Consider the following 25,163-nt stretch of genomic DNA (forward strand, 5'->3'; position numbering starts at 1 on the left):
CTCAATTCTGAGGAATAAATTATGGAATCACCCTGTAAATTTTCATCCCCAAAACTAACACCTGCATCAAATCAGATCTGCTCGTTAGTCTGTATCTAAAAAGGAGTGATCACACCTTGCAGAGCTGTTGCACCAAGTGGACTGACATGAATCAGGGATCCAACACGAGAGATGTCAATTGAAACAAAGGAGACGATTATCAAACTCTTAAAAGAGGGTAAATCATCATGCAATGTTGCAAAAGATGTTGGTTGTTCACAGTCAGCTGTGTCTAAACTCTGGACCAAATACAAACAACATGGGAAGGTTGTTAAAGGCAAACATACTGGTAGACCAAGGAAGACATCAAAGCGTCAAGACAGAAAACTTAAAGCAATATGTCTCAAAAATCGAAAATGCACAACAAAACAAATGAGGAACGAATGGGAGGAAACTGGAGTCAACGTCTGTGACCGAACTGTAAGAAACCACCTAAAGGAAATGGGATTTACATACAGAAAAGCTAAACAAAAGCCATCATTAACACCTAAACAGAAAAAAACAAGGTTACAATGGGCTAAGGAAAAGCAATCGTGGACTGTGGATGACTGGATCAACGTCATATTCAGTGATTAATCTCGAATCTGCATTGGGCAAGGTGATGATGCTGGAACTTTTGTTTGGTGCCGTTCCAATGAGATTTATAAAGATGAAGAGAAGAAGAGAACATGTAAATTTCCACAGTCATTGATGATATGGGGCTGCATGTCAGGTAAAGGCACTGGGGTGATGGCTGTCATTACATCATCAATAAATGCACAAGTCTACGTTGATATTTTGGACACTTTTCTTATCCCATCAATTGAAAGGATGTTTGGGGATGATGAAATAATTTTTCAAGATGATAATGCATCTTGCCATAGAGCAAAAACTGTGAAAACATTCCTTGCAAAAAGACACATAGGGTCAATGTCATGGCCTGCAAATAGTCCAGATCTTAATCCAATTGAAATTTTTTGGTGGAAGTTGAAGAAAATGGTCCATAACAAGGCTCCAACCTGCAAAGCTGATCTGGCAACAGCAATCAGAGAAAGTTGGAGCCAGATTGATGAAGAGTACTGTTTGTCACTCATTAAGTCCATGCCTCAGAGACTGCAAGCTGTTATAAAAGCCAGAGGAGGTGCAACAAAATACTAGTGATGTGTTGGAGCATTCTTTTGTTTTTCATGATTCCATAATTTTTTCCTCAGAATTGAGTGATTCCATATTTTTTTCCCTCTGCTTGGTCTAAAAAAGTAACCGTTATTGACTGCCACAATTTTTTTTCATGATTTCTTATAGTGTTTCTTAAAGCCAGAAAGTTGCCATTTGAAATGACTTTAGTTTTGTGTCATGTCTGTGATCTGCTTTTTTTCTACAAAATTAAACAACTGAATGAACATCCTCCAAGGCCGGTGATTCGATAATTTTTGCCAGGGGTTGTATAACAACAATGTGGTAATTCACAGCACCATACGTATTTTTAAGCAGATTAAACAATATTTCAATTTGAAGCATCTATCCTCTGTCATGCTCCTTGCAGATAATCCAACTTTTAAACCATCAGTCTTGGACAATACATTTAAACATTGGAAACAGGTGGGACTTTGTAAAATAAGTGACTTATACCGGGAGGGTGTTTTTGCTTCTTTCAAGCAGATACAAGAGATGTACAAGTTACCACAGAGAGACTTTTTTAGATACCTGCAGATAAGAGACTATGTCAGAAAATACAGTATGTACAGGGCTTTGAAATTCTCAGTTCTTGTCTTGATAAGATATCCCTTGGTTATGCTGCTTTAGACGTAGACTGTGGGGGGGTTCCCATGATGCACTGTTTCTTTCTCTTTTTGCTCTGTATGCATCACTCCGCATTTAATCATTAGTGATCGATCTCTGCCCCCCTCCACAGCATGTCTTTTTCCTGGTTCTTTCCCTCAGCCCCAACCAGTCTCAGCAGAAGACTGCCCCTCCCTGAGCCTGGTTCTGCTGGAGGTTTCTTCCTGTTAAGAGGGAGTTTTTCCTTCCCACTGTTGCCAAGTGCTTGCTCACAGGGGGTCGTTTTGACTGTTGGGGTTTTTCATAATTATTGTATGGCCTTGCCTTGCAATATAAAGCGCCTTGGGGCAACTGTTTGTTGTGATTTGGCGCTATATAAAAAAAAAGTTGATTGATTGATTGATTGATAAATGCCTTCAATCTTCACCTTGTACAGAGAGATTCATCTCTCGCACCTATGAAAGTCTGATGTCAATGACCCCTACAAACTCAATTTTCATCAAAACTAAATGGGAAGAGGAATTAGGCATTACAATTACTGATGATCAATGGGATGAAGGCTTAGAGAATATCCATAAATGCCCTTACAATGCAAGACACTGTTTGATTCAGTTCAAAGCTCTTCACCGTTTACATTTTTCTAAAGAAAGTTCACATAGAATTTATCCTGGGGTATCTCCCATCTGTGAGAAATGCTCCCTAGATGTCGCTACATTAAGTCCGTTTTATTCTTCGCTCCAAAGTTCAGAAATACTGGACAGACATTTTTGACCAAATGTCTCAAATTCTCCATGTGTAGTTGAATCCTGACTCTTTAACAATTATTCTGGCCACTTTTGACAATGATGTGGGGTTAAACAGTGCACAGCAGTGCTTTGTATCCTATTGTATTATTATTGCAAAGAAACTTCTGCTAACACATTGGAAAAAAAGTGATGTCCCTCCCATGAAACTCTGGCTGAATGACCTTGTAAATACGTTACATATTAAAAGGATACGGTATACTCTTTCTGACAGACTCTCCCTGTTCAGTAAAATCTGGATACCTCTCTCTACATTTTTACAGTCATTATGGTAATGGATCTAGGCTCTTCATCATTATGAACAATAGCTGGGTAGTTGGGACTGGGATTGTATCGGGTATTTTGTTGTGATATTTTATGTTATGTGATGTGTTGTTTTTTGTAATGCTACGTTTACACATAACGACGACAAGTCACGAATGCCACGAAATACACATTCTTGGCCGCTGATCACGAGTCTGATTATTTGGGGCAGAGGCATCAGGTGTCCTCAGGAACTGCTGCAACATGTTACCACACGTTACGATTAATGGCACGTGTTGCTGGAGAATCATCAGGAACCATTATGCACGGTCAAGAATAGTGTTCCGCGTTGTTGTGCGCTATTGTGCGTAACAGCGCATCGTTAAGTTCTGTCACGTTGTGAACGAGGTGAATTGTCTCCACACACACACTCATATTCATCCAACCGAATTCAGATCGCTCCAGTTTTTCAGAAGAACTTTGTGACTGCATGCATATTTGGGGTCTATGCCATGGAGTGGTGCAGAGAGGAGGAGGAGGAGACGGACAGAGCCAGATGTGTGGCTTCATGCGGCATCAGGCACATGCAGCAGGTGGAACACCTGCAGGAGCGTGCTGAAGAGCACTGAAATGAGACTTAGCCAACTTGGTGTCAGCAATCAAACTGAATGCGGTGCAGCAGGGTTTAATTGTGCGCACGCTTCTTCCTCCGCCGGACTGGAGGAGGTGCAGAGATGTCTGGCTGCACGTGAGTCTCCTCTCACTCCTCTGGTTGTTCAGACTCATTCTCCCGCTCATCGGTTACAACAGCAGGTGGAACACCTGCAGGAGCATCCTGAGGAGCTTCAGCAGGAACTGTGGAATGACATTTGGAGCCAAGTTTAATTGTGAAAACGGATTTGTCGTGGCGCGCAGTGAACTGTGACGCCACGTTACAAGTCGTGTCAAAACTTGACAGTTTCCGTGTTACTTCGTAATAAGGCGTGACAGTTTGGGCTCCAAGAACCATCACAGGAACCACTACAAACGTTGTCACGTTCTTTTAAGGATCACTACTCATCAAGACGGATCAATACGCTCAGTTGCGACCTCCACGACGTGAGACGAAATGAGGGTGGTTGGTGTGTGACATTCGTGGAAGATTTTTTGACAGGCAAAAACATGCTCCACGAACATCAAGAATATCACGCACTATTAAGAAACCTATTCAGATGCGTTAAGTCAAATTAAGAATGTCAGGAATGTGTCACGAATGACAGAAAAATGACATTCGGAACGCGTCTTGGTTATGTGTAAACGCACCTTAATATAAAAACTGAGCAGTTTCTGAATATTGTAAATATTACAATGATGTAACAATGTGACTTGTTCAATAAAAAAATATGCCAGAAAAAAAAAAAAAAAAAAAAAAAATCACACCCAGAATGTCTGACCACCTTGCTGTTGCCCTGGTTTTCTAAACGTAGGGGTCGCTGGAGGATCAAATCATTGCAGCCAATCCCCTGCTGGAGGCTTATGGTAATGCCAAAACTGTGAGGAATGACAATTCATCCCGCTTTGTGAGTGTATGCAAATGTACTTGTAATACTTATATTACAAAGAAAAACACATTCTAATTCCCAGTCTTTTTCAAATAGGGTAAATTCATCAGAATCCACTTTGGAACAACTGGGAAGTTGGCCTCCGCGGACATTGAAACTTGTAGGTTTTGGCACCAAACGAGTAACATCAGTGTCAGTTGTCTTCCAGTAGTCTCTATCTGTAACAGTACTTTTGTGACTGTACAACAGATCTGCTGGAGAAGTCTCGGGTGACGTTCCAGCTGTCAGCTGAGAGAAGCTACCACGTCTTCTATCAGCTCATGACCGGCCACAGGCCCGAGCTGCTGGGTGGGTACGACATTCACAGTATAGCTGTGCGTAATTTCATTATTTAATTAACTGACATGGTTTATGCTTTTGTTTTGTTTCTCACAGAGGCTCTGCTGATCACAACCAACCCATACGACTATCCCATGATCAGTCAGGGTGAAATTACTGTCAAGAGCATCAATGATGTTGAAGAGTTTCTTGCCACTGATGTAAGAAGATGCTCCAAAACATCATTGAAAACACAGTCCATTTAGTCATCTTTTAAATGACTTGTGTGTTGACTTATCTTTTAATACTCACAGACTGCTATCGACATCCTGGGCTTCAGTGGAGAAGAGAAAATCGGTATGTACAAGCTGACTGGAGCTGTGCTGCATCACGGAAACATGAAATTCAAGCAGAAACAGCGTGAGGAGCAGGCTGAGCCTGATGGCACTGAGGGTATGGATGTTGGTCTTATTAACAGAACTACTTTTTCAAATTAGGCATGAAAACTGCTGTCAAACTTTCATGATATGGGCCACAATGATTGCCAACAATGATGAGTGACTCGTCATGTTTTTGGCAACTTGAGCTCCTCTGCACACACTGGCATGTCTCACTCCATATAATTACCACACACTTCTGACCCTTCTCGTGGCCCAAAAGGTGAAAGTATTCAACGCTTTACCATTGGTGTCATTTAAAGGATTTTCTTCTCCACCACTACATATTTGCTCCTTAGTATTCAAATGAAGTATTCACATCCTGGTATTATTAAAACTCACCATCTGTGGAAACAATTTGCAGTATTGGTCCTCATGGGTTAAAACACAGTGACAAGATGCCTTGACACACTTTCTGTAGTTACACTGTAGATGGTGGTGGGGGAAGTGCATGTTAGGAAACTTAGTCAGTAGCATGGTAGACCTTCAATTACGACTGAATGTCCCCAAAAAAGCAAGAAAATTTGAGCAGAAAGATGGTGACTGGCACAGCTATATAAACACTCCAGTCAACTACCACTTCAGAAAGCAGTCAAACCAACCACTTTTAGATTCTTCATGTGCATCTCTTTCTGCACTTACAGTATTGGTGCTGGAGATGTACAAAATAGTCCAGACTGAGTGAAGAATTCACATAATGAGAGAAATAGTTATTATTTTAAATGAACTCACTAGTATCCTCCTTAATTTCCCTGAGAAACCCCTTAATTCCCCTGAGGGACCTTGCCAAAGGGATCAATAAAGTTCTCTCTATCTGTCACTACATATGTGTATCTAAATCTGTTAAGGCTTCTGCGGACATAGTTATCTCACCCAAAGTCCAAATACAGGAGGTTGTGGCTCTTTCCAATTTAACAAAATTCTCCTTCGGGCTAATAGTGTGCAGAAGGCCACTAGATTAGCCTGTGCCTCAGTGAGCCGTAAACTATTAGTTACTCCGAAGATTCCAACAAATGGGCAAGGAGCCAGTGGTTTATCACTTATCTTGGAGAATACATCAAATATACAGCTCCAAAAATTTTGTATTTTTGAACAAGTCCAAAACATGTGCAATAGAGAGGCAGGTTCTTGCTTACAGCGATCACAAGTAGGGTCAAACCCGACTCTAATCTTACTTAGTCTGGTTTTAGATCAGTGGAGGCGGTGCACCACTTTGAATTGAATCACAATATGCTTAAGACAAATTAATGAAGAGAAAATTCTCTCAAAAATGCTTCCCCAGGTCTCGTCAGAAATCTGTTTAGTTAACTCTTCCCCCCATTTGCATTTAAGTGACTGTAATGTAGTCATCTTGTATCTGTTAAGCAGTTCATATGAAGTACTTATGATGCATTTAGCATTTGGTTTTAGCTTAAATATGTCATCCAAAAGGGTTGGTGCAGGGCAGGCTGTACTACATGAAATGAAATTTCTAAGCTGCAGGTACCTGTAAAAATGTGGCCTTGGTAGGCCAAATTTAAAGACCAGTTGTTCAAAAGAGTTGAAGACATTGTCACTGTAGAGTTTGTACATTGAGGTTATTCCACAGTTCATCCATATGTTGAATGCGTCATCTGTCAATGATGCTGGAAACATGCAATGTCTTTGAGGAGGCGCCAGTAGAGAAAGTTCAGACAATTCAAAGTGCCTTCTGAATTGGTACCGCAGTTTGAGTGAATGAATAACAAGTGGGTTAGATGTAAAGTTGGAAATAGGTCTTGAAAGCAGCAATCTCGTACAAAGTAAGGACCATAATGACATGTTTAACAGACATTTTCTACAATACTGCCCATGATGGTAGGTCATCATTACCTTGAATCCAATGCAACATTGCCCTGATATTGGAGGCCCAATAATAAAATAAGAAGTTTGGGAGCGCCATGCCACCGGCGCTCCGAGGTTTTTGTAATACACTTTGCTTTAGTCTTGGTGGTTTCTTATTCCAAATAAAAGAGGATATTAGGTGATTTATATTAGTGAAAAAAGATTTTGTTAGAAAAATAGGTAAACTTTGGAATAAATATAAAAATTTGGGAAAGACTGTCATTTTAATAGTGTTTATTCTGCCACCGAGCGAGAGGGGCAACAACTCCCATCTTTCAAAATCCTGTTTCGTCTTTGAAAGCAGCACTTGATAATTGCATTTATACAACTCTTTATGATTCTGTGTAATCCATATTCCTAGATATTTTATTGTAATGTGTAATGTAATGTAATTGTATTGTGTTCCCAGTCTTTTTACCAAGTGGCATCACTTCACTTTTTTCGTAGTTCACTTTATACCCAGATATTGCTCCAAAGTCCTCAAGTAAATCTAAAATTTTTGGAAGACATTCGGATGGATTAGAAATAAACAGGAGCATATCATCAGCATATAGCGAGACCTTATGTTCCGTGACCCCACAATGTATGCCTAAAATATCAGTACGCTGTCTCAACGCAATGGCGAGTGGTTCAATCACCAGAGCGAAAAGAAGTGGTGACAGCGGGCATCCCTGCCTTGTCCCATGCTGAAGTTGAAAATACTGAGGTAAATTGTTATTAGTGCGAACTGCCGCTAGGGAAAAGGAATATTATACCTTAACCCATGAAATGGAATTATTACCAAACCCAAATTTTTGTAATATATAAAAAAGAAAGTCCCATCTCACCCGGTCAAGCGCTTTTTCAGCGTCCAGGGAAGCTACAGCCTCAAGTGTATCATTATTGGGTCGATCATGAATCACATGTAATAAGCGTCTAATATTAAAGTAGGAATGTCTATTCTTAATAAATCCAGTTTGATCGGGTGAGATGATGGACGGCATAACTTTTTCTAAACGTAGGGCCAGGATTTTATCAATAATTTTAGTATCCACATTCAATAATGAAATTGGGCGGTATGAACTGCAATCTAAATGGTCTTTGTCTTTTTTAAGAATAAGAGAAATTACAGCTTGTCTCATAGTTGGGGGCAAAGAATGTGTTTGGAATGATTCATCAAATGTGAGTTTTAGTAGTGGGACAATTTGAGGTGCAAACTTCTTATAGAATTCGGATGGAAACCCATCCGGACCTGGAGCCTTGGCTGACTGCATACTCCTCAGCGCTTTTTCAATCTCAGCGTGGGAGAATGGCTCCTCCAACATGTTTACGGCGTCTGCTTCCAGCTGAGAAACATCAACCTTACTGAAAAAAATGTCAAAATTTGAGTTGTCGGCTGTAGTTGGGCAGCTATACAATGTTTGGTAAAATTTCAAAAAACTATTATTTCCAGATTGTCTGTACATTTAATTCCTTGATCATTTTTTATTTCTGGTATGGTTTGATTGGCTGTCCTCTGTCGTAACTGTTGAGCCAATAGTCTACCTGTCCTCTCTCCATGTTCATATGAGCAACTTTGTGATTTATAAAGAAGAAATTCAGCCTGTTTTGTGGATAGAAAATTATGTTCTGTTTGCAGCTCTAGCCTGTTTTTATATAATGTGGGGGTAGGTGAATGGGTATATGCTTGATCCAGTTTAACAATTTGATCAGCAATTTTATTGAGGTGCTCATTTGCGATGCGTCGTTTTGCACACAACGAAATTATTTGGCCCCTCAAATATGCTTTGAGTGACTCCCAAACAGTTGAGTGAGACACATCTGGAGTTTGATTTATGTCAACAAATAATTGGATTTGAGTTTGTATAAAGTTTGTGAATTCCTCATCTGCAAGCAGCAGTGGGTTTAATTGCCATGGCCGATAGAGTGGGAATTCGTAAACTGCACTGAAAGAACCATAGGGGAGTGATCAGAGATAACCATAGCCTTGTAGTCACAGTCCTTGACTAAAGGTAGTAGTTTTTTGTCCAAAAATATATAGTCAATTCGAGAAAAAGATTTATGAACATTAGAAAAAAAGAAGTATTTTTTTGAGGTGGGATTTTTAAGTCTCCAAACATCTACAAGCCCATAGATATCAAGGAATGAGTGAACTGCAAGTGCTGATTTTGACATTTGTGCCGTCTGAGTGCTGCGATCCAGAGTTGATAAAACACAGTTTAGATCCCCCCCAAAGATAATATTATGGGATGCCATATTTGGAAGTCGTGAAAAGAGATTATTGAAAAAGTTTGCATCATCCCAGTTAGGAGCGTAAACATTTGCCAAAACTAGAGGGAACCCGTACAATTGGCCTACAACAATAATATAACGCCCGCCTGCATCAACCCTTGATACCACTAGAGGTAATGATTTATTTATGATAATTGCAGCCCCCCTCGCCTTAGAATTAAATTTAGAGTGGAATACTTGCCCCACCTATCTATTTTTTATTTTATAGTGGTCAGAAATTCGCAGATGTGTTTCCTGAAGAAACCCTATATCAGTCTTGAGTTAATATAAATGAGTAAGAACCTTGCTTCGTTTAATTGGGTGGTTCATAGATTTCACATTCCAGCTTACAATGTTAACAGAGAGACTAGTATTTAAGCAGGCCATGTTTGTAATATGCATAAAAGTGACAAAAACAAAGGGAAACAAACATTCATCTCAAAACAAAAACAAAATAAACCTGTCTGGTACAACCCCAACCCTCCCGCCTTCAGAACTCTGTCATCAAACAGAACATGATGACTACAGAACCACTTACACAATATAAATCCACACATCTGGTGCTTATTTGGCAGACTTCAAGCCAGGAAAAGAGAAGGCTCCCGCTAAATCTACAATTCAACCTACAATACTTTATGCAGTAAAGGGAATTTTAAATCTGTAAATGAATAAAAGGAATACTGCAACTTATGGGTATAAAGATCAGAGCAGGTCAATTTAACGTCCAATCACATCTCCGTTGTAAATGAAATCTCTAGTAAATACAAGTTACGGATATTATCGTGTTACAGCATTGTCACTCAGTCTTGGTATAGCAAATTAAGAAGTGGTGAAATCACGTCACTTCCGTAGCAAATCCTCTGGTGCGCAGGCTTTAATCACATGTTTCTTGATGTACTCCATGGCGAGTGCGGCATCCACAAACTCCTTCTCCTCCCCGTTGTGCATAATGCGGAGCCGAGCTGGAAACAGGATGCCGAACCAGACGCCTGGTTGATCACGAAGAAGTTTCCGGGCCTCAGTGAAGGCCGCATGGGCCCGAGATACTGCCACGGTGAAGTCGGGGAACATGGCAACAGGTTTTCCCTGATGATGCAGTGGGGCTTGTGTGCGAGCGCGACACTTCCACGCAGTCCTGGTAGTAATGCAGCTTCGTGATGATGGCTCGCGGCCTTCCACCAGGCTGTCTTGGCCTGCTGGTTCTGTGTGAGCGATCGATGACAATATTCTTTCCTATGTTCAGCACTTCATTCAGTAACTTGGACACAGCTGTGGTGGTACTGGAATCTGGGGATTCTTGAATCCCCACTATGTGGATATTACATCTCCTCATTCTCCCCTCAAGTCCGTCACAATTGCCTCTCAGATCGTTCAGTTCCTTTTTCAGGCCCTCTACTGTAGTTTGCAGGGTGGACACTTCATCGCTCCATGTAGAAAGCCCGTCCTCGATATCCTTCACCTGCACCACTTCCCTGCTCATCATCTCCTTGCAGTTAGCAATCTCGCTACTTATCGTTTGCAGTTCTTCTTTTATAGCACCAAAATCTTCCGCGAATACCTTTCTAAGTTCCTCTTTAATCACAGCGGAAATGTCCTCTTTGAGAGACACAAGAAGTTGGGATTTCAAATCACTGATAATGATCTGTTCTTCACCGGGGTCTGGAGCTGTGGCCAGGCTAGCAGTTTCAGCCGGATTAGCAGGCATGGTTAGCGGTGTGGCCTCAGCACTTTTTCCCCGAGGTGGTCTCAGGCCTGGAAACAGCGGATCCAGTGTACTTGTATTTTCTTAAACTGTGTGCCATTTCAGTCATAAAAAAAAAAAAAAAAAGGACTGATGTAATGACGACCTCTCAAATTTCTTTGATACAGAGAAATACGCGATTGTAGATTGGAAAATTAACTTTTGGAACTTTTTAGCAGTAATTAGCGGGAGCCTCCAAGAAACACAGCTTACTCCATCGCAGGCTCGCTAGCGCCCCCAGGATTTTGGCATTTTGACCCTTTCTGAGCCACAAATCTCTTAAATTTGATGACAAACAGAACAAAGGATACTGACAGGATCATTCACCAAAGTTATAGCAAATAATTCCACATACCTTTGGCAAAATTAGCCTTTTTTCAGTCAGAATTATATCCAAAGTATTCAGTACTCTGGCATCCATTATGAGAAAACTCCTCATTGTTATGACGTCCAAGAGGGCTGGGCTCACATTATTTTGTTTACATTGTGTTGCCAATGGGAATTCCACCAAAAAACATGTGGATCTGACAGACAACAACAAAGCAGATATCATTTTCACTTTTCAAAGGAAGAAAAGAGAAACAACACAGGAAATCAACTGTAAGGGGAGAGATGTGGGGAGGGAAAGTCAAGGATTACTTTGTCTGATGATACTGAAGTAAGTTCTTTGATTCTTTATCCTAAACAGAAATTTTCCTGTTGCATGCCACTGATTTGACTTGACATTTTGGAAAATGCATAGACCATTTCTTTTGGAAAACGTAGACCAAAGCCATGGCACTTCAGCACTAAACGTACATAAATAAACAAAGTTTATGGAAAACATGGGTCAGTGGCATGGTATATTCATTAGTAATAATCCAGTAGTAGTTGTTGTCCTTTCGGCTGCTCCCATATGTTCGGGGTCGCCACAGCGGATACAACCAGACCCACATTCATATTTGGCACAGGTTTTACACCAGATGCCCTTCTTGACGCAACCCCAGTTTTACCTGGAGAAACACACACAGCCCCTGGTGTTCTGAAGAGGTCTCCCATCCAAGTACTAACAAGAGGCCACACTGCTTAGCTTCTGAAATCCAACGGGATCAGGTTTACACAGAGCAGACTAGCTGCCATTAGTAATAATCCAGACACTCACATTTTCAAATTACGCAGTATTGTAAATTGCACACAATACTCTCCCCAATTGATACACCATACTCTCTACTTACATAACCATACTACACTCTTCCCTGTCTATTTTTTTATGATTCCATCTCATTTAAATTTTACAGGCTGTTTGTTGATGCAGACAAAAGACATACAGTGCCCTCCAAAAGTATTAGGCCCCTTGGTATTTCACAGATTTTAATGTGTGAAATACCATTTCAGATACAAAAAGTAAATCAGGCTTCTCAATATAAAAAAATTCTAAAATTATCTTCCTTAAACTCACGCTCAAAGCAAATCTCTCCAACTTGATATAAATTAATTAAAATATAAACAACAAGATGATGGGTTGCATAAGTAATGGCCCGCTTTGGTATAATACCTGTAAATAATGTTTTATTGCCAGTTTTCTTCAGAGAAGTCAGGGGATGGATACATGAACATTTCCGAATATGTCTTGAACTTTATATCAGTTATGAAGAAATACAAACAGTATGGCACTCTATGGCAAATATGTGCAGAGTATGCAATGAAGACACGCACATCCAAAGCACATAAACAGGCGTGCAGGAACAAAAAAATATCAAAGAGAAAAACCAAGTGATCCGCACAGCCACAGCGCTCCCAGACAGAAAATTTTTATTTAACAGAAAATGAATGTAATGTTTCGGGCAAGAGCCCTCCGTCAGCTTCCATCTTGTGAGCTTGACATTCCAGCAGACTCCGAATTCACTCCAGGCGCTCGTTCTGTAGGGACATCTGACGAAGGGCTCTTGCCCAAAACGTTACATTCATTTTCTGTTAAATAAAAATTTTCTGTCTGGGAAGCGCTGTGGCTGTGCGGATCATTTGGTTTTTCTCTTAAATATGTGCAAAGTAGACAGTTCTCAAAACCGAGTAACTGTGCAAGAAGAAGAAGAGTGAGGAAAGACACCAAGACACCCAGAAGTTGTTACAGGTTTCTGTGGCTGTGATTAGAGAAATTGTGCACAGTGCATGTTTTGCATTTTGTATCACCAGTTATACAGCTTCATGGTGAAGTGGAGCAGAGAAAGATTTTCTTTCAACAAAACACCAAATCTAGGCTTGCATCTCAGATGTACCTTCTGGCAAATTGTTGCTGAAGTTTCAGGTCTTGTTTTTAAGAAAATCCTCCTCTGTACCACTTCATCATGAAGCTGACATGAAGCTTAACAAAATTAACTCATTTGCATGTTATCAATTGAGGTATAAGGTTTTCTCTTTTTTTCGGTGTACAAAGTAAAACTCTTATCTCTCAATTTACCTTGTTATCAGTGGCTGATAAAATCTCCTATCTCATGGGCCTGAACTCCGCGGACCTGCTGAAGGCGCTGTGCTACCCAAGGGTCAAAGTGGGAAATGAGTATGTCACTAAAGGTCAGACTGTTCCACAGGTAAAATGCCGATTCTAGCATCACTTTGAAGATAATGTACAGTTTCATGTTCTTGCTGCAAACACACACACACATATATACACTTTCTTTTTTAATCAGGTACACAATTCAGTCATGGCTCTCTGCAAGTCTGTCTATGAGAAAATGTTTCTGTGGATGGTCGTCAGAATCAATGAGATGTTAGACACGAAGCAGCCCAGACAGTTCTTCATCGGTGTGCTCGACATTGCTGGGTTTGAAATTTTTGATGTAAGTATGCTGATTTCTTTCCATGCATTTTTGCTGCATAAAGGTCTTTGTTTCTTAAGTACAAAGTGAGTGGCTTCCTTAAAAGTTATTTCTTCCTTCAAATATCAGTTCAACAGCTTGGAGCAGCTGTGCATCAACTTCACCAATGAAAAGCTGCAACAGTTTTTCAACCACCACATGTTTGTCCTGGAGCAAGAAGAGTACAAAAAAGAGGGTATTGAATGGGAGTTCATTGACTTTGGTATGGACTTGGCTGCCTGCATTGAGCTGATAGAGAAGGTGAGTTGCTTGTTTGGTTTTCAGACAGAATAATGCACAATGAGTTAATGTTGTTGACTTTAGCGGTTATTGTGTTTATGACAGCCAATGGGCATTTTCTCCATCCTTGAAGAGGAGTGCATGTTCCCCAAGGCTACAGACACGACCTTCAAAAATAAGTTGTATGACCAACATCTTGGTAAAAGCAAGTCCTTTGAGAAGCCAAAGCCAGCCAAAGGCAAAGCTGAGGCTCACTTCTCTTTGGTGCACTATGCTGGCACCGTGGACTATAACATTGTTGGATGGCTTGACAAAAATAAAGACCCACTGAATGACTCAGTTGTTCAACTCTACCAGAAGTCCTCAGTTAAGCTGTTGTCATTCCTGTATGCATCCCATGCCTCAGCAGAAGGTATTTTCCATTATCCTTCTCTGAAAAAATAAGATAACACTGAGAAATCCAGAATGCTGTTGAATGTATTCATATCAACTGTTATTTCACTCACAGCTGAGAGTGGTGGTGGCAAGAAAGCTGGCAAAAAGAAGGGCGGTTCCTTCCAGACTGTGTCTGCACTCTTCAGGGTACTCTATAAACAAAATATGTTATTTAGGAACGTCTGAACATTTGACTGCATCACTTATTGCATTTGTTCCTTTTGAAAAATTAATTTGCCTCTTCAGGAGAACTTGGGAAAGCTGATGACAAATTTGAGGAGCACACACCCACATTTTGTGCGCTGCTTGATCCCCAATGAATCGAAGACACCAGGTACAGGCTGCTTGAATCGGTATTGATAGTTTAATTGGTCCTTTCATAGTTTTTAGTAACAAGTGAAAACTGACAGAGACAAATACTTGATAGGCCTGATGGAGAACCACCTCGTCATCCACCAGCTGAGGTGTAACGGTGTGCTGGAAGGCATCAGGATCTGCAGAAAGGGCTTTCCAAGCAGAATCCTCTACGGTGACTTCAAGCAGAGGTAACTGAGGTGTATTCTTGACATCTACTCTACTTTGACTTAATTGAATCCAGTGTTTTCTCAATGAAATACATAATTCCTCCTAGGTATAAAGTACTGAATGCTAGTGTCATCCCAGAGGGTCAGTTTATTGACAATAAGAAGGCCTCTGAAAAACTACTTGGTTCCATTAATGTGGATCACTCTCAGTACAAGTTTGGCCATACTAAGGTGGAGTAACACCCAACTGAAAAGGCAAAATTTGCTACAGTATAACAGATCAAATGTTAGAATGAAGAACTTAATATTTGTTGAATCAGGTGTTCTTCAAAGCCGGCTTGTTGGGAACTCTGGAGGAGATGAGGGACGAGAAACTGGCTGAGCTGGTCACAATGACCCAGGCCCTTTGCAGAGGCTTCCTAATGAGACGAGAGTTTGTCAAGATGATGGAAAGGAGGTACACCATGTTTTATTGATGCCAACTCACGCTGTATCAATATAACAGCTAAACTCTAAACCACACCACATTTATTTTTAAGTAACTTAAGTCATGTCTTTGTTTTATTTAGAGATGCCATTTTCTCAATTCAGTACAACATTCGCTCATTCATGAATGTCAAAACTTGGCCATGGATGAAGTTGTACTTCAAAATAAAGCCTCTTCTGAAGAGTGCAGAGACTGAGAAGGAGATGGCTCAAATGAAAGAAGACTTTGAAAAAACCAAAGAGGACCTAGCAAAGGCTTTAGCTAAGAAGAAAGAACTTGAAGAAAAAATGGTTTCCCTGCTGCAGGAGAAGAATGACCTGCTGTTGCAAGTGCAGTCTGTGAGTTGAATCACCTCACATTATACCTTTATTTCTGCATAATGAGTGTTTTACATCAAAGTACTGGATTCACAGTGAGGTCAATGGCTTGCACTGAATTATAGAAGGAAATTCACCAACAATTTAAGTTATTTTTACTTTTGCCGCTACAAATTTAGGAAAGTGAGAATTTATCTGATGCAGAGGACAGGTGTGAAGGACTCATCAAGAGTAAGATCCAGCTCGAGGCCAAACTCAAAGAGACGTCTGAGAGGCTGGAGGATGAGGAGGAGATCAATGCTGAGTTGACAGCAAAGAAGAGGAAGCTGGAGGACGAGTGCTCTGAGCTGAAGAAAGACATTGATGACTTAGAACTCACCCTTGCCAAAGTGGAGAAGGAAAAACACGCCACTGAGAACAAGGTTACAAGAATTACATTTGAACAATCTACCTTCATTCTGAATTCATAAAATGTTTTTAATTTACAACCTTGTAAACATTTATAGGTCAAAAACCTGGTTGAAGAAATGAGTTCTCAAGATGAGACCATTGCGAAATTGAGCAAGGAGAAGAAAGCCTTCCAAGAGGCCCATCAGCAGACTCTTGATGATCTTCAAGCAGAGGAAGACAAAGTCAACACTCTGACCAAGTCCAAGACCAAGCTGGAACAGCAAGTGGATGATGTAAGTCCTCTCAAATTGTAAGGAATCACAAAAACCTCTATTCAAACATTTTTAAACTAAAAACAGGTAAAGGTGGCCAACAGAACCCTATGATTAGGAACCAGGCTTCATAAATCGCATGCACACAAAAACCCTACTTTACACGTGCCTGTCTGAACAAGCCCAGACATGTCGCACTGGGTAACATTCTTATTTAATCTAATATATAAAAGAATACCTGCAATCGGTTATGTTAAAAGTTGTGAATGTGGGCCAACATGGGAGGTTTGCCGGTCCTAACTTGTACCTGTTGAATCTGAGATTTCAAAGCTGAATATACTGTTGGATATATTTGTATGTTTAACTATTATTTTGTTATTTAGTTTTCTTTGCTATTTGTTTTGGTATTAAGTACTTATTTTACTTAAAGAATTGTTTTTTTTATTTTGATCTACTTTTCGTTTGTTTGAATGTGCATGTTAAACTGGGTTGAACTGGTTTTATCCCTCAGAACAAAGAGACTCTACTTACAAGATAAATCATGTGTCTCATTACCGTGCGGGTCATGGGCAGGGGGTAGAACCTCTCCTGAATGCCCACGGGAACCAATAAGGGAAGGATTTTGCGAAATAAGATCCACCTTTGTCACACCTATGTTGTGCTTTATAAGAACTGTTTATGTCCATTGTTCCAGGTTCTTGTCAGTGTTCCATGATGCATACCACAAAATGGCTGACACACATCCAAAATGTCTTTGTATTTAGTACTGCTATCTGATCTTAACCTAACTGCTTTTTATAGCTGTCTAATTGATAAAACCAAAGTCCATCCATCCATCCATTTTCTTCCGCTTTATCTGGAGTCGTGTCGAGCCGCCCAGATCTCCCGATCCACACACATCTCCCCCAGCTCCTCCTGGGTCTTCCCGGGGACCTCCTCCCAATGGGACGTGCCCGGAACACCTCTCCAGCGAGATATCTAGGGAGCATCCGGAAAAGATGCCAGAGCCACCTCCGCTGGCTCCTTTCCATGTGGAGGAGCAGCGGCTCGCCTCCGAGCTCCTCCCGAGTGACCGAGCTCCTCACCCTATCTCTAAGGGAGCGCCCAACCACCCTGTGGAGGAAACTCATCTCGGCCACTTGTACTCGCGATCTTGTTCTTTCAGTCATGAGCCAAATCTCATGACCATAGGTGAGGGTCGGAACGTAGATCGATCTGTAAATCGAGAGCTTTGCCCCCCTGCTCAGCTCTCTCTTCACCACGACGGTCCGATACAGTGACCGCATCGCTGCAGACACTGCACCAATCCATCTGTTAATCTCATGCTCCATCCATCCCTCGTTCATGAACAAGACCCCAAGATACTTAAACTCCTCCACTTGAGGCAAGGACACTCCACCGACCTGAAGAGTGCAAGGCACCTTTTTCCGGTCAAGAACCATGGCCTCGGATTTGGAGGTGCTGATTTTCATCCCGGATGCTTCACACTCGGCTGCAAACCACCCCAGTGCACGCTGAAGGTCCTGATTTGACGAAGCCAACAGAACCACATTGTCCGCAAACAGCAGAGATGAGATTCTGTGGTTCCCAAACTGGACCCCCTGTACACCCTGGCTGCGCCTAGAAATTCTGTCCTTAAATGTAATGAACAGAACCGGTGACAAAGGACAGCCCTGGCGGAGGCCAACGTGCACTGGAAACAGGTTTGACTTACTACCGGCAATGCGAACCAAGCTCCTGCTGTGGTCGTACAGGGACCGGATAGCCCTTAGCAAAGGACCCCGTACCCCGTACTTCCGGAGCACCCCCCACAGGGTGCCCCGAGGGACACGGTCAAATGCCTTCTCCAGATCCACAAAGCACATACTGCATTGAATGCAACGTGCGCACAACACCCGCTTATACCCACCTACTTCACTTGCAGCCAACCACATAGCCACTGATTCATGACAGGCTAAGGACTGCCCACATGGGAGCCAGCGTTAAATCAGGAATAAAGGTTAGCACAGGAAGAAATCAGGGCTCTTTGTTCATACGGTGCATGTGACGTTTGTTTGAAGACCCCAGTGCTGCTTTAGATGACTCTGTTATGAGTGTAGGCAGCTTTCAATACATCTAAACTCTGTTTCCTGTCCAATTCTTTTTGAGATCACTCACCACATAAAAGAACCCTAACATTTTGAATGGATGGATTTCCTGCGTGAGAAAAGTTCTTCAGAATGCAGGCCTGATTTTTCACTGTGACTGAAAAAATTTTAAAGTGTGAAATAGTTTGAGTTTGTACTTTGTGAGGGACAGCATTACAGTAAGAGCTGGGGGGGTAACAATACATTTGTTTATGTATAGAGTTACTGATGGAAATTTTGGAGACCCACTCACTTACTAACTAATGCTGCGTTTACACATAGGCAAGATGCGTTACAAATGTCATATTTGCGTCATTCTTGGCATATTCCTGACATTCTTAACGTGACTTAACACATCTGAATAGGGTTCTTAACAGTGCGTGTAGGTGCGTGACATTCGTGGAGCATGTTTTTGGCTGTCAAAAAATCTTCCACGGATGTCACGCATCACCTTCCTTTCGCCTCATGTCGTTGGAGGTCGCAACTGAGCATGTTGTTCCGTCTTGATTAGTGGTGATCATTAATAGAGTGTGACAGCATTCGTAGTGGTTCCAGTGATGGTTTTTCGACCCCATACTGTCACGTGTTGTTACAAATTGACATGGAAACTGTCAAGTTTTGACACGAAGTGTAACACGGCGTCACATTTCACTGTGCACCACGATGAATCACTTCTCTCATATGCGCACAATTAAACCCTGCTGCACTGCATTCAGTTTCATTACTGCAATATGCCGAACAAGAACAGTGATGCCAAGTCAACTAAAAGTCTTGTTCCAGTGCACGCTCCTGCAGGTGTTCCACCTGCTGTGCCTGATGTTTGGGAGAACGAGTTTGAGCCACAGTAGAGCCATGTGCAGCTGGACATCTGACGTGCTCCATTTCCTCCTCCTTTCTGCGCCACTCTATGGCACAGAGTCCAACTAAGCATGCAGTCACAAAGTTCTTCTGCTGTGGATTCATCTGGATTTTGAGGAGCAATCTGGAGTGATCTGAATTGTTCAGCAGCTGGCGTTAGGAAGAATATGCATGGTGTGTGGAGATAATTCACCAAATTCACAACATTCCTAGCAGATTGTGACAGAACGTAACGATGCGATTCATTCATAACTCGTTGTCGTTATGTGTAAATGCAGCATTAATGACTGACTGACTCAGGGCCTGACTCCATTATGGCTATGCTTAAGGTGTATTGGATCAGCAGAGGTGAGCTGGTACAGCATCCAGAGTGCCAGAAAATAACAAGTATTCCTGACTTTTTTCCAAATGTCTGCTCGGCAGGACCACTGACCTGAATGAATCTGGTATGACTAATGCATGTATCATGAAAAGTTATAAAGAAATTATTGGGGGGTTTTTTCTGATCAGAAAATTGAGATCTGTGACACCCCCACTATGCTGGCCCTACTAGTCACAGGGAAGGAAACCATTTTTATTCTTTGTAGCTTGAAGGTTCTCTGGAGCAAGAAAAGAAGCTCCGTATGGATCTTGAGCGAGCTAAGAGGAAGCTTGAAGGGGATCTTAAACTGGCCCAAGAATCCATAATGGATCTGGAGAATGACAAACAGCAGTCTGAGGAAAAAATAAAGAAGTAAGAGCAAAAAATACTTTACATGTATTTACATACTACCTCCTCAAATTCTCTTTTAATGCACTGAATTAAATCTGTTCCCCCCCAGGAAAGACTTTGAGGTGAACCAGCTCCTAAGTAAGATTGAGGATGAGCAGACCCTTGGAATTCAGCTGCAGAAAAAGATTAAAGAACTGCAGGTTTGATTTTGACAAGTGACACACTATACAAGCTCACATGCAGATAAAGTCCTGAAGAACCTCCAGCTAAATGACACGTTTTTCAGGCACGTATTGAGGAGTTGGAAGAGGAGATCGAAGCTGAGCGGGCTGTTCGGGCCAAAGTGGAGAAACAGAGGTCCGATCTCTCCAGGGAACTTGAAGAGATCAGTGAGCGTCTGGAGGAAGCCGGCGGAGCGACTGCTGTTCAAATTGAGATGAACAAGAAGCGCGAAGCTGAGTTCCAGAAGCTGCGTCGTGACCTAGAAGAGGCCACCCTGCAGCACGAGGCCACCGCCGCAGCTCTCCGCAAGAAGCAGGCTGACAGCGTGGCAGAGCTGGGAGAACAGATCGATAACCTGCAGCGTGTCAAACAGAAGCTGGAGAAGGAGAAAAGTGAATACAAGATGGAGATCGATGACCTCTCAAGCAATATGGAGGCCATTGCCAAAACAAAGGCAAAACAGACTAATTTTCACAGAGATTTTTCAAAGAGATTTTTAATGATGGTTGTAATTATACTAATGAATGTGTTACTTCCCTCAGGGAAATCTTGAAAAGATGTGCAGGACATTAGAAGATCAGCTGAGTGAGCTCAAATCCAAGAATGATGAAAATGTCCGTCAACTAAATGACACGAGTGTACAAAGAGCTCGATTGCAAACTGAAAACGGTATCAGTCTTTTCAGGATCTTCACACACCTGCTTTAATTTAGCACTGTGCGTTAGGCTAGCTATTAGCGGTGGCTAACATCTAAAGATAATGCACTAAATCACTGTCTTTGTTTTTCTAAACAACATTTTGTGTCTTATGATTTTGGATTTATCACTGGATCCCATTCCTGATGGGAATGGACCAGGAACAGCTTGGGGGGAACTTCTGACTAGTCCTAGTCCTACGGTCCACTAGTCATAGTATTAGGGACCACTAGTCCTAGGGTTCACAATTTTTGAGGTACAATACAACCCCTGGCAAAAAATTATGGAATTACTGGCCTCAGAGGATGTTCATTCAGTTGTTTAATTTTGTAGAAAAAAAGCACTGACTGCCACAATCTTTTTTTCTTGATTTCTTATAGTGTTTCTTAAAGCCAGAAAGTTGCCATTTGAAATGACTTTAGTTTTGTGTCATGTCTGTGATCTGCTTTTTTTCTACAAAATTAAACAACTGAATGAACATCCTCTGAGGCCAGTGATTCCATAATTTTTGCCAGGGGTTGTAGTCCTAGGGACAACTAGTTCTAGGGTGCACTAGTCTTTCTTAGTGTTAGGGTTAGGTTTAGGGTGAACTTTAAAATCAGTTTGGGGTTGTAATATACACCAGCAAATAATAAAAAAAAAGTTAGGACCAGTGGACCCTATGACCAGTGGGCCTAGGACTAGTGGACCCTCCCCGCTTGGGCTGTGCTGTCTCCCTCAAAGACACTTTGACTTACAGACCACAAACAGTCATAACTGAGGAGAACAATTGAAATTACCACTGTTCTTTGAGTTACAATCACTACTACTCATGCGCTACTATATGCCAGGGATTCTCTGGATCTGAAATCTGTGTCCTCAAAATATGAAAAGCTTTTACCTACCAGGTGTTACTTACCATGTGTTCTATTTAATGTGGTGGATGCAACAGTCGCCTGATGTTACAAGAAGTTGAATTACATAATTCCCACTAACTTTTCAAGCAGCTCAACTCTTTCATTCATGTAATCTGAAATTATACTGCAGAGTATTTGTTTCAGACAATAAAACCTAAATTCAGTAGTTTCTAACAGCATTCAGAAAACTCTCCAACCCACAAGTCCACAGTGACCATGGCAACCATGGCAGATTCTTATACTAACTCCTTTAACACTTACTTGAATTGGCAACCTTGGACTTTGAACACTTAATCAACAAAAAGAAGATCATTAGTGTTGGGTATTGACAAGGACCTCATCATATGATCCCTATGGCAATACATGGGCAAGGATACACTGTACTGCAATACAATGCAATGATATATACGCAGTTATACTGCAAAATATGCTCTAGATACATTTACTGTAAATTTAAAAATAGAACTGTTGTGTACAACCTGGGTTATCTTATATTTACATCATGTTATACTGATAACTCAGGAGACAAATTGATTTCCATTCCAGTTTATTACAACTGTAATTTCTTTGTACCGTGTCACTGAACACACTGCTATGAAATCATATGAAGATAAACTAACTTTTAAACTGCACCTCTTCATGAATCCTGGCCAGTCCATCATGTGTTGGCAATTTTGTATCACATAACGTCAGACATCTCCATAATGTTTACCATGTGCTTAAGTTGGGAATGTGCACCCATATGTCAGCTTGTAGTGATCACTGGGATTTGAGGGAAATTTAAGGACATTTTGGATCCATCCATCATCCATTTTCTATACCCGCTTAGTCCAATTAAGGGTCAAAGGGTGGCTGGAGGCTATCCCAGCGATCACAGGGCGTGAGGCAGGGTACAGCCAGGACAGGACAACTTTTTGAATACATTTAATGTGTTAATATGAGGGCTGTGAAAATCAACAGAATGTTTGGAGAATAAATATTGAGTTACTTAGCTGTACCCCCCCCCCCACCACCACCAACCCTAGATAACTGTTGATTTTTAAATCCTGAACACATGTAGTAGACACCACATCACTCAAACTTTTTGTGTTATCACTCACACAAACTTGAGAATTTAAACAAAATTCTTGCTCTGACAAAACTGCACGATAAAACAAATGTCTTCCATCAGGTGAAACTGCACGGCAGCTGGAAGAGAAAGAAGCGCTTGTTTCTCAGCTGACAAGAGGCAAGCAGGCTTACACGCAGCAGATCGAAGAGCTGAAGAGACACATCGAAGAAGAAGTTAAGGTAAATCAGACGGATAATCAAAGGAGCAAAAGCTGATTTGTATCAAAGACTGAGATTCTTGTTTAAACTTTAGGCCAAGAATGCCCTGGCTCACACCGTTCAGTCATCTCGCCATGACTGTGACCTGCTCAGAGAGCAGTATGAGGAGGAGCAGGAGGCCAAAGCTGAGCTGCAACGTGCAATGTCCAAGGCCAACAGTGAGGTGGCACAGTGGAGAACCAAATATGAGACTGATGCCATCCAGCGCACCGAGGAGCTGGAGGAGGCAAAGTAAGCTGTGCAGTTGTGCATAGCTTCAACTACATATTCTAAAACTTATGAATGAAATATTGCCAACAGGAAGAAGCTTGCTCAGCGTCTCCAGGACGCAGAGGAGTCCATTGAAGCTGTGAATGCTAAATGTGCCTCTCTGGAAAAGACAAAACAGCGTCTGCAGGGTGAGGTGGAAGATCTGATGATTGATGTGGAGAGAGCTAATGCTCTGGCTGCCAACCTTGACAAGAAGCAGAGGAACTTTGATAAGGTACCTAGTATTTAAATATAACGCAATGCTAAAATACCCTCAGCCACATGAGCATTGTATTCTTTATAATGTGCATTGTTTAATTAATTATTAAGATGTATTGTCTTACGTACAATTTGTACATGTTCAATAAAGCCCTTCTATCAATGAATCAATCAAAAATAATATTTATGCTTTAGGGCCCCTTCACACATAGTACAAATTTGGTCAATTTGCGCATAAAGTGTGCATAAAGCAGGAATCGTGCGCAAAACGTGTAAAACTGAAGCTGCCTCGTATACCTGTTGCTACAACTATTTGCGCACACCAGTGGCTGAAAGACAGAGTGTGCGCTGTGCGAACTCATCAATCCCTCTCGCAGCAGGTGTCGGCCAAATTCCAGGTGACACACACAAACATCTACCGCTTGCATGGCACTTAGAAAATGTGTGGCTATTCGGACTATTAACATGACAACAGTCAGCAGACTATCACTGTTGTGCTGGCAGTGAAATTTGTCTAAGTGCCCCACGAGTGTGGCTTTGCAAACACACACTGATACGTTGGTGTGTGCGCTGAACTGACAGGAGGTGTGGCCGCCAACAGAAGCAGCTGTGGGGAGCTGTGGATCTGGACGTCCCAGCTGTACATGTACTGTGTTTGGACAGACATGGACTAACAACTGCCCACTGTGACGTGCATGTCTGCTTGCTGTCCTTACGTGGACCTAAATAAAAACATATATCGTTGTGGTGACGGCTGCAGCGAGCGAGTGCACGCACGGCGCAGACATTGACAGGCTACTCCCAGGTTGAAACAGGCCATCAGATCAGAACATGCAGTGTGCAATCTGACTGTCACATCACCTACTTGAGCTCTGTTCCACATGACCCGGTGTCTGTCCTGCGGTGCGGCGTCCACAAGACCTGCGTATCGGGCAGAACACGCGCCCACTGCTGGCTGGACACACCGGACCAGTAGATGTGGACATCATAAGAGCAAACTGCTTCATCATTCATTTCATGACTATGTCTGTGACCATGGGTCATCTACAGAGGAACAGACGGATCATATTTGTATTGCCTGCTTGATAAGAGGGATTCAATATAATGCAGTGTTTTTATATGGTGTGCGGTTTTATTTATTTTTTTTAAATACATCTATGTCCTTCCAGATATTAGGCAGTTTCCCGCAGCTATCACAGGACAGCGATTGTAGCTCAGTGGTAACCACATTGTGCAGCTGGTGGCACTATGTTCCCACGTTCACGAACCTTCGCACTGACATCGTGCACCTGGTGGCACTATGTTCCCGCGTGCATGAACCTTCCCACCGGCATCGCGCACACCTGTCTGTTTCATGTTTCGTGG

At 41.8% G+C, this 25,163-nt stretch overlaps 1 protein-coding gene across 4 annotated transcripts in view; it reads left to right on the plus strand.

The window, feature by feature from the left end:
• LOC117506828 (myosin heavy chain, fast skeletal muscle-like) overlaps positions 1-25,163 on the plus strand; it is a 47,842-nt gene that overhangs the window by 14,074 nt on the left and 8,605 nt on the right. For all 4 annotated transcript variants that reach the window (XM_034166458.1, XM_034166457.1, XM_034166459.1 and 1 more), the window contains 24 exons: positions 4,310-4,402; positions 4,481-4,544; positions 4,634-4,732; positions 4,820-4,923; positions 5,017-5,155; positions 13,442-13,560; positions 13,660-13,809; positions 13,918-14,088; positions 14,173-14,479; positions 14,576-14,649; positions 14,749-14,836; positions 14,930-15,047; positions 15,134-15,257; positions 15,347-15,483; positions 15,596-15,851; positions 16,010-16,252; positions 16,337-16,513; positions 20,064-20,209; positions 20,298-20,388; positions 20,475-20,864; positions 20,953-21,079; positions 23,173-23,291; positions 23,365-23,561; positions 23,631-23,814. In XM_034166458.1, coding sequence (XP_034022349.1) covers positions 4,310-4,402; positions 4,481-4,544; positions 4,634-4,732; positions 4,820-4,923; positions 5,017-5,155; positions 13,442-13,560; positions 13,660-13,809; positions 13,918-14,088; positions 14,173-14,479; positions 14,576-14,649; positions 14,749-14,836; positions 14,930-15,047; positions 15,134-15,257; positions 15,347-15,483; positions 15,596-15,851; positions 16,010-16,252; positions 16,337-16,513; positions 20,064-20,209; positions 20,298-20,388; positions 20,475-20,864; positions 20,953-21,079; positions 23,173-23,291; positions 23,365-23,561; positions 23,631-23,814 — 3,717 coding nt within the window. The remainder of the gene's footprint in view (positions 1-4,309; positions 4,403-4,480; positions 4,545-4,633; positions 4,733-4,819; positions 4,924-5,016; positions 5,156-13,441; positions 13,561-13,659; positions 13,810-13,917; positions 14,089-14,172; positions 14,480-14,575; positions 14,650-14,748; positions 14,837-14,929; positions 15,048-15,133; positions 15,258-15,346; positions 15,484-15,595; positions 15,852-16,009; positions 16,253-16,336; positions 16,514-20,063; positions 20,210-20,297; positions 20,389-20,474; positions 20,865-20,952; positions 21,080-23,172; positions 23,292-23,364; positions 23,562-23,630; positions 23,815-25,163) is intronic.

Source organism: Thalassophryne amazonica, chromosome 3, assembly GCF_902500255.1.
Source record: "Thalassophryne amazonica chromosome 3, fThaAma1.1, whole genome shotgun sequence".
NCBI lineage: Eukaryota > Metazoa > Chordata > Actinopteri > Batrachoidiformes > Batrachoididae > Thalassophryne > Thalassophryne amazonica.